General features: G+C 37.4%; 1 protein-coding gene across 1 annotated transcript in view; it reads left to right on the forward strand.

Annotated features, from left to right (window-relative positions):
• The window catches only part of LOC104462882 (vacuolar protein sorting-associated protein 13B-like), a gene marked incomplete at its 5' end in the record, with an annotated part of 112,291 nt that overhangs the window by 6,226 nt on the left and 89,463 nt on the right, over positions 1-16,602 (forward strand). The window contains 2 exons of the mRNA XM_010075026.1: positions 3,104-3,241; positions 15,172-15,579. Of these exons, the coding sequence (XP_010073328.1) occupies positions 3,104-3,241; positions 15,172-15,579 (546 nt within the window). The remainder of the gene's footprint in view (positions 1-3,103; positions 3,242-15,171; positions 15,580-16,602) is intronic.

Raw genomic sequence — 16,602 nt, forward strand, 5'->3', positions numbered from 1 at the left:
CCTTCTCAAGCCTTTCTTTTCTCTCTCTTGGCTTCCTGCAGAGTAGTTCTAGCCTCTCCTTTTACTTGTATATGCATCCCTTGGGTTTTCTCCAGCATTTGCTTTATACAAATAATTGCAAATCTAAGTGTTGATTTTTGGGAGAATCATAGAAAATGGAAATGGAAATGACCTATTATAATACATTATTCAGACCAGCTCCCTGCTGATGCCTAATTGTTCCCTATTGTATATTTTATAGTGTTCTGTCAAGTGTATTTTTAAACATTCTGAACGTTTCCATCATTTTCTTGAGGGAGAAGAGTCCTTTTTCTAACAGCTCTCCCCATCAGGAATTCCTCACTTTTCAACCTAAATTTTCTCTTTTTCATTCAGTTGATTCTCTGATGGTTCGTATGTCCTTGGCATAGGGGTTGTTTGACTGATATTGTTTCATTCCTTTCCTGATCCTTAATCATATCATGCATATGCTGTTTTCTACTCTGTAAGGTATTTTAATCAAGATACACCTATTTCAGTCTTTTGACCTTTAATGTAAATGAATTTGTCTTACCCAGATAGATTTTATAGCTCCTGTTTGGAACTGCCTTACACACCAACATAGTTTTGAAACCTGTGGATTTTAGCTTTCTTCTCATTACATAAAAACATATTTACTGATCCATATCTGGCATATTTAGATGTATGGTCAAGTCTGTTACCCACATTCCAAATTATCCATGTGCCACGGGCTTAGAAGCACTCAAACTAGCTCTTTGCGTGGCCCTTCGGGATTATTACCTCCAGTGTAAAATTGTGTAATGCAGCTATCCTGCTTCCAGAATGAGCTCAGTTTCAGAATAAGACAGTTTCACTTGAACTTTAAAAAAAAAAAAAAAGTGCTTGAAATCAGTTAGGCCACTGCTGGGTTAAAAGTAATATGTTTTGTTGGACTCAGGCTAGTTTTGTGCATTGAGGTTTCTTTGTGTTGTGTTCTTAACCTGTAAATTCTGGAGTCCTTCTCATTCAAATATCCAGGTCCTGCAGTGCCCCAGGTAATGAAGAGGTGATGGTGCTGCGCTCCTTGGAGACATGACAGAGCAAAATAATATCCTGAGAGCCCCATGGTTCCTTATTTGTTTTATTCTGTTACATGCTGCAATTCCCAGTGCCCTGAGGGCAGTGTTTGTATAGCTAATGTATTATGTCATGCAAGGATTTTCTGCTGTGTAAGTTCTTTTCATCAGAGATATTTTAATACTTGAAAATAATTATTAAGGTATTTTATAACTTAAACATATTTTAGGATAATAGGAATACCTGTAAATGTATTCATCAAAATAAATGTTTGACTAAATTTACTGGATTTTCTGAAAAGCTGGGGATGATCTAGGTTGCTATAAACGGTATGTGATGGGATCTTTCAGAAATAAGAGAAAATGGCACATTGCCCCATATTGGTACACTAAACATTTATGCTAATACTTCTGAAGGAAAAATAACTTAGAGATCAATTTAATTGATTCAGTGGTGTTGATTGCACAATGTTCAGTAATTTCTACAATGCTTTACACTTATATATTCTGAAAAACATTAGCTTATTACTCACTTAGGATGAGCTACTTGCACAAAACAAGAGACTATGGTATAGATCCAAGTCAGAGATAACATCCTTGTTCAGAACAACTACAAAACTATATTTTGGAAAAGATGTGTACTTCGGTGGTAAAGGTTTTTTTTTTTAAGATTATTATTTTCAGTGTACTAGGCAAGCTCCAGACACAGGAAACAAGATATTCCCTGAAGCAGTTACTATAGAAAAGGGAGTGTGCCACACCATTCTGGTTAGTGTAATTAAAGGAAAGGGCTAAGAACCATAAAAATGTAGAAATTCACATGGAAAATATACAAATCTGTTGTATGCAGTGACAGGTCTTAAATAACTGTTGAGAGCCGACTTTATAAATGTGTAGCAGGAATAAAGGGAAGGAAAGGCTGTAATGTATATGCCATGCAGTACAAATACTGCTGTAAAGTCATTGCCTGAAAATTGATCAAATAAAAACAGAAGAATGTGCTAACTTTTGATCTTTTCCATATAGATCTAAAGTCATGATCAATTGGTTTCAGTAGGTTCTTTGAAATCACATAAGGGTTCGTATGTGCCAAGTTTTATATGAATCACATGATAAGGTCAAGAAATACAAATTCCAAAGCTGACTTTATATACCCAGTTCACATATGACTGTGATACCACGATACCATATGTTGACTGTGGGTATATAAATACTGTTCTTGAAAGGAATCCATTCAGTAAAACTCAAAGCAATTACAGCAGTTTTTAATTGAAAATGGGAGAGAATAACATCTAGAAAATGTCCTTAAATTGTTAAGGATGAGGCAGACATTCAATAATTAACATAGCAGTCTTGATAATAAAGAATAATTGATTATTTATAATTTAAGACCTGTACTGCCAGAATTGAGGACTTTTATAATGAAGGTCATGAGTTGCTAAAGATTAAAAAGCCTTTTTACACTCCTGTTTTTGCCATTTGTGATATGCAGAAAATAAAGATGAGGAGTAAATTAATTATAATTTACTATTGTGATACTACAGACTGATCAAAGGAACACAATTCAAGGTGGTATGCAAGAATAGCTACTGACCTAGCTATTGAGTGAAACTCAAGAGAATGGTGTAACCACATTGTCATTACACATCTGGTAGCATTGTGGGTTTTTAGCCTTTTTCTTATTTCTTTTTGTTATTATTTTCTCTAGCTCACAATGAAAATGCAATCTAGAAGTAGCAGGTTTTGAGCACAGATTCTCTTGTAAGGACTCCTTAAGTGTCATCATAATGAAAGCTAAAATTGTGTGCTGTCTAAAGTAATTTTATGGTAACTGGTGTCTTTTAATCAATTTTACTTGCTATTTTTGCAGGATTTCTACATTCTGTGCAATTACAGCTTTGCCCTCTTGCCTCAGTATGCATGCAATATTATTTACTGTGTTACATTTTAAACTTTTTAGTTTTATTTAATCAATTTTGTATGTAGCATTTTGGTATGTATCATATTCCTGGAATATCGTTAATGACTATGATCGTTATCACCTGTAGATCCTGGGAAGACTCTACCAGAAGCTCTGGATTATTGCAAGATTTGGTTGCAGACAGTAGCAGGAGAGGTAGATGCTAAAAGTGGTATTCCACCGCCTCTTATCACTTTGCAAATTAAAGACTTCCTTAATGGACCAGGTAAGCATTGCACTTTAGTCTCAGTAGTCTCCAATGCGATCTGTTTGTTGATACGCACACATATACACACACGGTAGATCATCAGAAAAATGTTGTATTCCTTGCTAATGAATGTGACATTTTCCTCCAGCAATTACCCCGAATTGAAATCAAAGTTGAGCAGTGGTCGGTCCTGGAGTAGTCATAGGCTTAAGGTCGAATTATTTCTTTTCTTCCCAAGGTAAATTTAGAAATTTTACTCCTCAGGAAGGCTGAAGCTGGCAAATTTCCAACAGAATGAAACCTACCTGCCTCTAGCCCTAGAACAACTGTAATTTTATTACAGTTATGTTTATAAAAGCCGACTTTTAAAATGTTTCTGGAGATTTTATAAACCACCTTCTCATGAGATCTTGAATCTGGATGACTTGCATTGCAAATTCCTATCATCTAAAGTATTGAAACTATACAATTTCAAAATTATTGTGTTTCTTTAATACAGAATATAAGTGGTGTAGTATGAAGCTTTATTAGCATTTACTTAAAATAATGTAACTTGAAGTTTCACTCCTAGAGTGTCAGAAACTCCTGCAAATTGAAGTATGTCATCCATTCTCTATTTTGTGAATTATGTGTTTATAACTATGTTACTATGTAGAATATAATTGAGGTTATATTAAAAGTTTGAAAATGCATTTACATTTACCTGTGCCATCATAATTCATTTCTCTTGTGCATATTTATTATAACTTGTTGAATTGTGTAACTTCCTTTTTTTTTTTTTTTCTACTAATATCCTTACTTCACTCAGCGCACAGAATGAGCTGTTATTAGTCATTTAGCGAGCACCTCTTCAGTGCTGGGTGTTCCTGTACATTCCCTTACCTATTCATACAGTCTTACAGCACACTATCTAAACCTGGTTCTGTGGCAGACTTACATATTTCCTTTGCGTTGATAATTGCTCTAGGATTTGAGCACTACAGAAATAGCAATTCACTTGCACAGCGCTCCCGTGGGTGATGGAATGGTACACCCTCAATGGACGGCAACTGAGGCACAGGAAAATTAAAGGTTTTCTCATTATATTATGGTTACCAGTTTAAAACACACAATTTATTTTTCTCAGGTACTTAAAAATACAGAAATTTAGATGTTGGAAACACAGTTCATATTGTCTTTGGGTGAAGCAATAATCATCTTAGGATATCAGAGCACAGGATATCAAATGGAGCAACGAGGGAGTGAGACATACATATTTACCTGCTGACCATAAATACTGTGGTTAAGTAACTTGAAAATCCTTTGGTTTGTTTTTTTTTTTGCATGCAGTTAGGAGTCTTGAGGAGAGAATAAAGTACATGAACAACCTTGTCACTGCCCCTCCTTTGGTTTCCTGTGCTGCCTTAAAAACATTAAGAAAAGATTTTAAAACCACCTGACAATGGAGAGCTTTTGTTGTATTGATCCCTGTTTGGCTTCGTTAGCAGGACTTTGAACCTTCAGACCTTCTGCGTGTTCTACTGCCTTTTGAACTAAAGGGTTAATCGATAATAATAGTAGATTTTTGTTCTAATAATGACCAGCACAAGAAGGGTAGAGACACCTACTATCAATGGCCTTTATAGATAGCTGATGAACGCAGAGGAATATCTAGAGTTGGGGTTTTTTGAGTTCCATTGGAAAGCCAAAAGGAAAATGTATTCTCTCTTGAGGCTACAATCTTTTGGTCACTGCTGCCAGATTGGTTTTCTTTTATCCTTTTTCTTTGTTACCAATTTTTTTTTTTTTTTGTCCTCTCTCCCCACATCTGGCAGATTCCCATATTCCCAGACCATTCATCTGTGCATTCCCTGTTTCTCAAGGTTCTCATTGTGGTTTCCTGGCGCAGCCTTTATATTTAATTTATGATACAGCTGAAGGTGTTTCCCTGACACTTGGCTGTCAGTAGGACAGACTTCTAACTAACCTAGCAAACATGGAACTTGGTACCAGCTTGCAAAGTATATATTCACAAGTAGTCTAAGTGTCTACCTCATTCTCAGAAATTCAGTCAGATCTCCAGTTGGTGTGAAATCTCTCCCCTCCATGGCATTTGCCTAAATAGGGAACTGAAAAACCATAAATTAATGCATAAACTTCAGTCTATTCTCGCGATGCATATAAAACTTCAGAGATTTCTTCCGGTATCTCCTCTTAGCCAAAAGGCTTTTTTTTTAGTCATCTTTTTGCTGATGATTGGAACTATCATTACACATGACTCAACAGTAATTACTCTGAATTTTAGTGAAGTGTTTTGCTGGTGTAACAGAACAAAACAGCTCTGCATTCCTTTGCAGATTTTTCTAACCTCAGCTGTTGCCACTATGGGATCCTCTTCAAATAAACTAACCTTTACCGAGAAGCCTTCCTTGGGAGCTGGAGGTTTCGCTGGATGAGTAATGGAAGGCGCTTTCTGCGTGTGATTGCGTCAGAACAGCACATGCAGAGAGCTATGAAAGCTTGACAGCTCCTCAGCAGGCTACTGGAAAATCAGTTACTAACTCTCCTGGGAGGGGGGGAAAGTCCTCTAACCACAGCTTCTTCCAGGGTGAGGTCGCTTGGCCATCAGCAGGCCTGGAGAAAGCGTCCACATCCCCAGATCCTAACTAAGCGGGCAGTTGTTTATTGAGGACAAAGAACCTCAGCAAAACTCCTGAGAGCTCTTGTAATGTCCCCAGACAAGCAATATTTGTGATGGGAGGCATCACAGTTAATAAATGGAATAAATAAATGCACTGCTGGAGTATGCTTATGTTGTAGGCCTCGAAGGCCCACCTCTTTTTTGGTAAACATTTGGCAAATAATGGTGCTACTAACTGGCATATTTTCTAATGACATACTGTGTGTTCTCGGGTTCATTTATGTGTATATGTGTTTTATAACTGCAGTAAGTAAATTAGTAAAATGCGTTGGACGCACTACTAGGTGCTGCCAGTTGGGTACAGCTGATGTACAAGTTGTTTCCGGTGTTTGCTATGTTAGATAAAACCAGTACTCATTGAAAATGGTTTGTCAGCTGAGGTAGATAAGCGAATAGTGTTCCACAGAAAAATCATTTGGTTTCACCATGCAGGAAACCAGGTTGTCAGTCCGTGTTAGCTTTGACATCAAAAAACTACAGCAAGTAGCTAAACTTGGAAACCACTAATTAAATGAGAATAACAGGATACATTAATGCACTTCTTGCCACATGAGTTGATTATTTTGTACATTTTTGGCAACTAAAGAAAAATGATATTTCTTCCAGATTTTAAGGTAATAGGATCCTAGGAGAAATAAGCATTCATCATCAGGCCTGTGGGAACAGACCTCAACTTTAACCCCACAATGTATTAAGGGACTATTCTTTCTCTTTCTACAGTAACTAATTATTTAAAATTTTTTAAATTCCATCTACATCAGTTTACATGACCTTCTCTTTTATATTCAGACTGTTACTGGATTGTACATCTAATTCTTGCCTAATACATCTAAGTAAACCATTTATTGCTTCAGCATTAGGTATTTTTCATTAGGTGAGGAACAAATATGATCATCTTGGTTTAATAGTTTTTGAAAATTTATTATCTTTACCCTCTAGTCCTTTCTTTGTATTTTTTTAAAGCAGCGATGCTTTCTCAGCTATAAAAGCTGTCTTTTTGATATATTCTTTTTACATGCAAATGATACAAAACACGTTTATGAAGTACAGCTTCATACAAATTGCCTTAAAACACTTATACACGCAAAATATAGATGGTTTTTGCCAAAGTCCTCTTCCTCCAGCAGTTTTCTGGGAAAATGTTAGGCTAGGTGTGAAGTAACTGCAGTCCATATTTTGCCTTTGGAAATAATTTCTGCAGAAAAAACTATCCAGACAAACTAAGAAATGCCACGTCCCTCTGGAAAATAAAGTGAGAACTGCGGGACGGGGCCGGGGGGTGTTGCTCTTTTCCCCCAGCCCCTCCCTGGCACGGTTTGGACGCTGCGAGGGGCACAGGACTGGCTCTAGGGTTGTGTATGGAAAGGGACAAACAAAACTGCACCATGGCACTCGCTCCAGCTTTTCTCCTCCCTGTTTGCAAAGGCAGCGATTGTATCCATTAGCAAGGTCAGTGGTTCGGAGAAACCTGGAAAATAGCAGCTACCAGAAACCCACTAGAATAATATCTCCAGCAGGTGATAGATTAGTTGGAACAAATTGGAACCATTGCACTTCAGCAATCCTGGTTTCTTTCAAGCTGTTTTAAAAATGTCGTCATTTTAATACACAATATCAGCCCTGCGGAACAGTCCACAGCAGGTTAATTTGTATCATATGATGTATCACTGCCCTCAGCTGACATGAGCTCCGTTCCATGTGTGAAGCCATAATAAATCCATTCCCAACCGAGGCAAATTCCCTGTGAGAAGGTGAACTAATCCAGGCCTCACACTGGCATGTTAGCCCTCCGTAATTGAAAGCAGGGCCACCTGTTCCCAGCACAGTTAGCTTAGAGAGAGAAAATTAGCATTAGATCAGATACTTAATATATTGAAAAATCATTCATACTACTTGCAAGTTCAGCTGTGGGCTGCTTAGCATGACATCATATATAAACCTAGGAATGTGCCCACTTGATCCCAGTTTAACAGTTTTGTTAACCATGGTGTTTGTTAACTTTGAAATGAGAATTTTTTGATTTAATGAGAGCTGACACGTGAGAAGGGGAACTAGCCAGGGTGCAGACTTTTCTAATTAACTCTGGGTCATTTGCAAAACTTTTGAGCTTTCTAGTAGGGTTTTTTTTTTTCCCTTTGCTCTTTTACAAACAAGTTTTTAAAGCACTGACACTGTAGCCATGAAATGATATTTATTTGATTAAGAGGGCAAAGAGAAATATTCCAAACAGGTGTACCAGCCTGTAGGTATTGCTTTGCTTTTGACACTTCTATTGTCTGTAAAATCAGTGTAATATTATCCAAGTACCTGGCTAAAAGCAATGTCTACAGCACTTATTTTAAATGAAATTTTGTTTCTTAAGTGCCTGAGTACTGAAAATGAAGACTGCACACTGAAGCCACATAGATAAGTTATGAAATATTTTCTTGGTATCTTTTTCAGTGTATCGGCATTCTTTTTAAAACTTATTTCAAACATTTGCTCAATTTTCTTAAATTCTCTTTTTCTTTTTTTTTTTTCCTTTCTTCATGTATTTCTTAATATAGTTGCATTATTCAGCATCTAAAGCAGATAACAGAGAGTTAGTATTTATGGGTTCTGTTCTTTTCCACAAATCTGCTCCATGACCTGGAACAATTTATTTCATCTCACTGTGTTGTGCTTCAATTTCCCTTTCTCTCTCTTGAGAGAGTTAATGTTCCCCTTAACTAGAGTTTTCCTTTCATGGTAGCGCCTCCAAACGCCCACATTATAGTTTTTGGCCTTGCCACCCAACCCTTGACACACTTCTGTAATATATTTGGTAGTTGCACAGTTGCTTCCTTTCAGTCAACATCCTATGAATAGTAGTAAACCTCCCTCCTTTCTTAGTTGTATCTTTGGTCTTCTCGACCTACAACAATCTATTTTGGTTTAGCTGTGACAATTTAAGAAGAATAATAGAATTACATCACTCTGAGCCTTGTCTGAGATCCCAAACCCAGGCACTGGCTAGCTAGAGCTGTTAATGTCTTACCATCACCTTCGCGTAATGTCAACGACGTACCAGGTCATGGAAGGAGGAGTTGTCACCGCTGGGGAACACCCCACATGGCTTGAGTTAATTAGGCTCCCCGAAGGCTGTAGTTTGCCATATTGGCCTTAGAGAGGTGCTTCTGCGGGGCCGCAGTACCCAGACAGCAGTAGGTGGAAATACTGAGCAGTGACTACCAGCCTCTTCCAGACTAATTGGCATCTGTCTCACAGAAGCAGAGTACAAGATGGACTGCAGATGGCCTCTGAAGCCTTGTCTCAAGTTTCTTCCTTCTTTTCCCTTGATCCAAATTGAGAGTGATGAATTAGAGGATAAAAACAATTCATTTGGATTCTTTTTGCTTTTCAATTTCTTTTAATTTGTCTCTCTTTTGATGCCTGACCAGGGACAATTGAGAACAGTACAACCAGTCTTTTCTTTACATTGGCTCTCTCTTTCCTATTTTTATAAATTTAATTTTTGCAATTCAGCAATTTCCCTGTTACTGAAGGGCCACCCCGACTCCAAACCAGAATCAGGGCTCAAGATTGCCTTTACCTTCCTCAGATTTCATCTGTTTAAACTCCCTGCATCAGGATGGGTGGCTCTCAGAGGAAGAATGTTACTGGTAGTAAAATGTTTCGTGCCTGTTGTCTGTTCCACTCCTGTTTAGGACTAGGAAATTCAATCCTCCTCAGAGTTTACGCCAAATAGTAGTTTATTCTATAGCAGTACTATTTATTTAGAAGTTTAATATTTTATAGCCACCTTAAGGTACGGGAGAGCAAGACACATGTCCAACCTGAGGGACAAAGACCTGGCCTTTTCTGTATTAGCTGTGAGAACTAAAAGATCCACTGCGGAATGAGAGGTATGAGAAGTGAACAAATTAACGGAAAATGCCATATTTCTCTCTCACACAGTTCAACAGTTCTCATAGTCTGTGAAAAGATCCCAGTCTTATGAATAAAGCTTATAAATAATTTTCATGGAGTTTACTTTCTGGTTTCTCAGATTAAGAGTATACTGTGGTAGTTTATTAGTCAGAGAAATAGTAACCTGGCGTACATTAACTTATGGCATTTATTAGAATAAGCCCACTGATCTAACTAAGAGCTGGGATTGACCTAAAGCAACTTTCTAGGAGCTCTGTTATTTTTGTGTTGCCTATTCATCTTTAGCCCACCACATAAAAAGTCCTTTTGAGTAATATCATTATCCCAAGTTCACAGAATAAAATTATATCTTCACAGTACAAATCTGAATGTTATGGAGAACAAGGGTAAAATACTCATAACCCTGACATTTTTTATCTGAAGCTCTAAGTAATAAAATGACAAAGAAAGAAATTGTTTCAGACAGAAATTTCAGAGTGCTGCTCATAGGTTTTCTTTTATAGATGTTATGATTTTGTTCAAAGAGGCCATATTGAATCCATTGGGCTTTTTGTAATAGATTTCAAAATACATAATAAATGTAAGTAATATGATGACTAATGGGTCAAGTGAAGTTGGAACTTTTTAAATGAGAAAATAGCTGGAAACAGTTTTCAGGAAACTATTCCAGTTGATTTTTGGTCCCCCACAAGGTGTACATTAACATAAACTTCGTAGAATTGCCTCTGGGACCTGAATTCCCTCTCTGATTTCATTATTGCAACGTGATTCTTTTCCTTTCACTGTTAAGTCATCTCCTGGTGTGATGGGAGCATATAATAAGCGTAATTTATTTATATTTATCTAATCTCCTTTTAACTCAATAGTTATTTCATCATTCTGTTTCCTAGTAGCTGTTCGGAAAGTTGTGAAGGGTAATTAGAAATTAATAATTGACAGCCATGGCTTACTGGGTAATCTAAAGAGATGTAATGAAGCAGCCGCGAGAGAGAAAGAACAATTCAAATTCTACACTCAAATGCTACATTGCAATAAAAATAATATTGCTTTGATATCATCTAGTTCAGTCTTATTTAAACATTGCCAGAAATAACTCACTTGAACGCAATCTATTTACAAGCACAGTAATTTCTTTAGTATTTATTTGCTGGAAATAGATAAAACCTGACAAAATAAGTTATTGCTACTATGTCTTAAATCTAAAGAAAGCATTGGTAGCACTGTGGTAGCTAGTCACTAGTAGGCAAAGGAGAGACTGATGTAACTGAGGAGTTAAAGTTGGCTTTCAACCAGCTTTTGTCCTGTTCCTATTCAGATGTAATTTTGGAAACTCAAAGAGTTGTCTGAATTATAAGAAACTGTATTTTCCTGCCACTGCAGCGTCTGCACAGTGTTGTGTGGTGTGCTTCCCACTGTTACCCTTGGATTTTGCACCCTGGAAATTTTATTCCAGATGCATTTAGGTGACCCTTTACAATGTAACATCTCTTTTTAGCCTATTTGGGGTGACTGGAGAAGCTGCCGAACATAAATCTTCATCAACTACTATAAATAGCTTTTCATATTTCATCAGTTTTCACTGTTTCTGTCCATCACTTAAATATGTTTTTCTTAGAAGGAATGTTAAAGTTTCTTTTATAGTATTAAGTGTAAAACAGGACAAAGTCTCAAAACATGTTGATTGCTCAATTGGATTTTTACTTTTTGAACGTTTTACTTAAAATGCCAAAGAATCTTGTTACATAATCTTTCCCCAGTTGTAAAAATAATCTGTGTCATTATGAGATAGTTAAAATATTTGCAGTGAAGGTTCTGGAGTTACATTTTCTGCAATTACGCTTCTGGCGGCCACCACCTTGTGCTGGGGCTGATTCACTGGATAATAACTTAATGCAAACCTTTGTCGAGTTATCAGTCATGACAATATTTTTCTATGCAATGTGCACTTTCTAAACAGAAAACAGGGAAGTAATTTGCATTTCTCTGGTGTCCTACTCTCCATTTTTATTATTGCTCTCTTGGATGAGCAGGGTGTTTATGAAAAAACTTAACTAACAGGAGCCCAGGACCGCAGGTGCCATCCATGTTCCACTGCTGAGCTTCACCAGGGCCCTCTGTCCTCTGCCTTGGGCTGGGGAAGCCTGAGGGAGAACTATTGCTCTCATATTCATCTCCTTTTTAAATCTTTTTCAGTTTACTCTCTGACTTTAACTTGACACCTGTTCTATCAAGTTATATCTAAACAGTTTTTGAGTTATAGGTTTTTTTGTTGTTTTTTTCCTCTTCTGGGCTATACTACCATAGGAAAGTGATGGCAATAAAATGTGCCTTTGACAAAGCAGCTAGATGTGAAAGCTGACACACCAAGCAATAAAGATCCTTTCCTCATTTACTAACTCCAAAACATAAATACATAGCAAAGCCAGGAACATCTACTTTACTCCTTTATTCCTACATCACTAGTGGAGAAAATTAAGTTGATGAGGAACTTATTTTGAAAGTGCCTAAATGGTTCAGCAACCCAAATCCTACCGTGAGGTGGATTTCAAACTTAGGTCATTCTAAAAATGCTGCTCATCTGTTTGGGTTTTTTGTTGTAGGTTTTTTTAAAGACATTTCCTTAAAATAACAGTATTTTCCGTTTATGTATCATAAGTGAATTAATATAATAATGTCACATGGGTCTCTGCTTTCTTCATAAGTCTCCTTTCTCCATTCAAAGGCAGGAGAGGACCACTGATGTGTGCAAAAAGGCAGGCATGTCTTGGTATAGTCTTTAGTGCCCAATAGGGTGGAGAGATTTTCCAAAAGTGTTATGGCATTCTTCTACCTTTGGTTTTAATTAAAAATATTGGTACATAACTGTTTTGAAAAATCTTCCAAGTCAATCATGTGTGGTTTGGGATGCCTGTCCTGGTTTCAGCTGGGACAGAGTGAACTTTCTTCATAGTAGCTAGGAAAAGGCTGTGTTCTGGATTTGTGCTGAGAAGGCAGCTGATAACATACTGGCGTTTATAGTTGCTGCCAGGACAGTCAAGGACTTCTCAGCTTCTCTCCTGTGCCAGTGTCTGCAGGGGCAGGAGAAGCTGGGAGGGAGCACAGCCCCAGTTACTAGCCTAGGATTCGACCTTAGGTTTAGGACTGAGACACAAATTGGCCAGTGGTGTATCCTGTATCGTGCACGTCATGCCCAGTATATAGATGAGGATCTGTCTGGAAGTTCTGTCTCTCTCTTGGGGTCACTCCTCTCTTGGTGTCTTGCGCTCTCGGTTGGCTCTGAGTCTCTTGGACACTCAGACTCTTATCTCCTTCCCAGGATTGTGGTTTCAGGACTCTCCCTGCTCCAGGATCTTTAGCTGGGCACGGGCTGAGCCTTGGTCATTGGGTGATGAACAGTTTCACTGTGTATCACTCATTTGTATATTTGTATATATTACTATAATTATTATTTTCAGTTTTATTGTAGTTTAGTTATTAAATTGTTCTTATCTCAACCCACAAGTTTCTTTTCCCTTTACCCTTTTAATTCTTTCCCTCCTCCTCAGGATGGGGGAGGTTGAGCAAGCAGCTGTGTGGTGTTTGCTGCTAGCTGGGTTTAAAACCACAATGATGCCTAAAAATCTTGCTCTCTTCTAATGTCCAGCTTCCTAGCTTTGATACTTGCCTTTCTATTAGGCCCACGTGTTAGCTGGTGTTTTGCCACAATTCCAAATTCAGCATGGAAGGCTTTAACACAAGAGAAAGCATTTTCAGAAAACCATTCATTAGCATTGTAAGTTACAATTAAAATAGTTTCTCAGTCTTAAATTTCAGTTAGCTGTGGCTTGTGGAGTGCTACAGACTTTTTTCTGAGATTGTTTTGGGTTTTTTAATTCCACTGTAACAAATCTTACATGGCCACTCATCAGTTTCTCTAATCTTTCTAGAAAAAGTGCTGGTTTAAAATTCAGAGACTTTTCTATTCAGGTATCAAAGCATCTAACTGACACTTAGAACCCCCAGATATTTTAGGGGGTCAGAAAAGTGCTTTGCCGTGTGCCTGGGACTCTTTGAAGTCAGTATAAACCTATGCTTCAGAGCAGTTCTGAAGCTCTGCAGCCCTTTACAGTTGTAGTAGAAGCTTATAATTTACCTAAAGAGTGGGGGAATCGAGCTCGTCAGTTTGCACCAGCCTTAAAAGTATAATGTGACCCTGGGCAACCAGAAACCCGGTTCTAATTTTGGTGAAATATTAATTAATCTGTGCAAAACCTTGAACAGTGTTTCCTATATATATTTATAATGAAGCTTGAAACTAAGTAGTGCTTGTTTTCTCTGAATATTTAATCTAGCTTGAATATATGCACAGAATTTTAATAATTTTTGCTTCTTGGGAGTGGGGTGCTGGAAATCAAATAGTAAAGTGAAAAGCAAACTTTTCCACCTGCCCAGAGTAACTGTCTCATTACTGGGTGAAAGCTGAATTTGAAATGCAGAATTTTAAAAAATAAGTTAAGGCTAGATTTCTGTAATGAAGTGTAAAGTACCGATAAAAATGCAGATAACAGCACAGAAATAAGTTTCAACCATCATAAAATCCTGCTTCCCATCTGTGAAACAATCTTGGTAATTGCAACATCTCAGTTACTAAAATATCCCTTTTGTCCATGTTGTTCATATGAGTTGTAATTTCTAAAGCTGTGAGACTTTTAGCAGTCTGGGAAGTACCAAAATCCTTCCCTAAGGAGACAAAGAACATTTAAAAAAAAAAAAAAAAAAAAAGCTGTTCCAATGTCCCTGGAAAGCAAAGAAATCTAAACATACCTCAGTTTTTATATTTGCTTTTTATTTCACATTTCATCTTGAAAATGCATTGAAGAATATTGTATATTAGCTGTGTAGGAAACAACAGAATATCCATGTTATTCACTTATTTAAATGTGTTGAAAATGTTTGCTATTGGCTTTGGAGTTTAGTCAAATAGTTCTACTGGATGTAAAACTCAAGAGAATGCGAAATATATTTTCATTCTGACATAAAAGGACTAATGTATTTACCCTCCTACACACTCGGATGAAGTGTGTGTCTTCCAGATAGCTGTGGAAAAAAACAAGAACATTCCCAAGAAACAAGGAAATGATTGACATTGTGACATGTTTCTTCCTTTAAAACTGGATAGAGTAGAATTGTTTATAGTACTTTTCATGATGTTTCAGATTTATTCTTAAAAATATTGTTTCATTGTATTTTACCGTTGATTCAGTCCTTTTAATGAAACATGGTAGAAATAGTTATCTCTGCTAAATGCCTCATATTTTTACATTGCTTGAATAATTGCACTATAGCTTCTCATGTTTCTTTCTCCAATTCTCTCCTGCAGCTGACATAAATGTGGACATATCAAAACCTTTGAAAGCAAACCTCAGTTTTGTCAGACTTGATCAAATAAACCAGTTTTTGAAGAAAATCATAACCACAAATGATGATGAGCCAAGGAAGGAGGCTCCTCTATCAGCTGGCGTTATTCCAGATGAGGATGTCACTTCAACAACCAAACACCTCCGAAGAAAGGATTTGCTGCCTGCGGGGCACGCCAACACGGCACAAAAGGCTTCAGTGCAAGAAAACTTGTGGCAAGCCCTTTCCTGCCTACAGAAGATTTCCATCCACACCGTTCAAATAGTTGTTTCAATGGAAACCATTCCCCATCCCAGTAAACCTTCTTTGTTAGTCTCTTTATCAAACCTCAGTGGGAGCCTCAATGTTAAAAGTGGACTTAAAACTGCAGGTAAGAGTTTTGGAAAATTGGAGTGCTACTGGTTTGTTCAAGTGGTGGTCTAGTAACTTTTTCAAAGTGTGGGGCATTAAGGGGACCTCCTCTAACTAACATCATAAATCCACGGCAGAAAATAGCAAATCCCTCAAAGACTCTATTACCCAAGTTTTCCTTTCAGTGAGGCAGCACCCAAGAGTGCTTAATTGCGTAGTTAATATCCCCTAGCTTGTAATTACTAATTTATTAGCAGAATTTTGGCTAGAATTGTGGTTCTCCCTATGGGTTACAAGAACCACTGTTCTGGTATTCTGATATTTCAGCACATACTTCAAAGGGCAAAATTTTGACAGTTTTCACTCTATAACTACATTTTCTTGTTAGGATCCTATATTTCTGTTTAAAAAAAAAAAATACAAAATTAATTGTTCAGAGCCCTGACACATGCATACTATATAAAAATTGGGTCATACCATTATTCTCCTCCAGACTTATGAAGTTTTAAATTTTTTACATGCTTCCTCTGCACAGCTGAGAGTCACCCAGGGAACATGGGCACTCCAGCCTCATTACTGCAGAGCTGCGAGGAAACTTTACACCTTGGGTACAATTAATAGGATGCCAGAGACTCATTTAAAATGAAGACATTTTGTGTGTCTTTGTGAATTGTTTTATTAGTCTTTTAATAAAACTAATAAGCTGGTACATTTACATGACGTGGAGATGAGCCAGCTGTAGGTAGCTGGCAGAGTAGCTTGCAAGGTACGATGGTCTGGAGTTGAGAGCAACAAGTGGTAAGCCAAGCAAGGTGGTGATTTATTTCTTTTTCATCAGAAATATTTCTCCTCGAGCCAGAAAGTTTCAGTGCTGCTTTATTGTTTTAAAAGTTAAAGATGAAAAATGTAAGGTTCTTAGGACACGAAAGCCTGTGAAAGTGCTGGAGCCTGAAACTCTTGATTTATCCCTAAATAAACAGCAGGATAGGCAGGAATAGTGCCTGCGTTCCCACGCTTTTCCAATCAGATCACAACCCTAGCA

Source organism: Pterocles gutturalis, unplaced genomic scaffold (assembly GCF_000699245.1).
Source record: "Pterocles gutturalis isolate BGI_N339 unplaced genomic scaffold, ASM69924v1 scaffold3437, whole genome shotgun sequence".
Lineage (NCBI taxonomy): Eukaryota > Metazoa > Chordata > Aves > Pterocliformes > Pteroclidae > Pterocles > Pterocles gutturalis.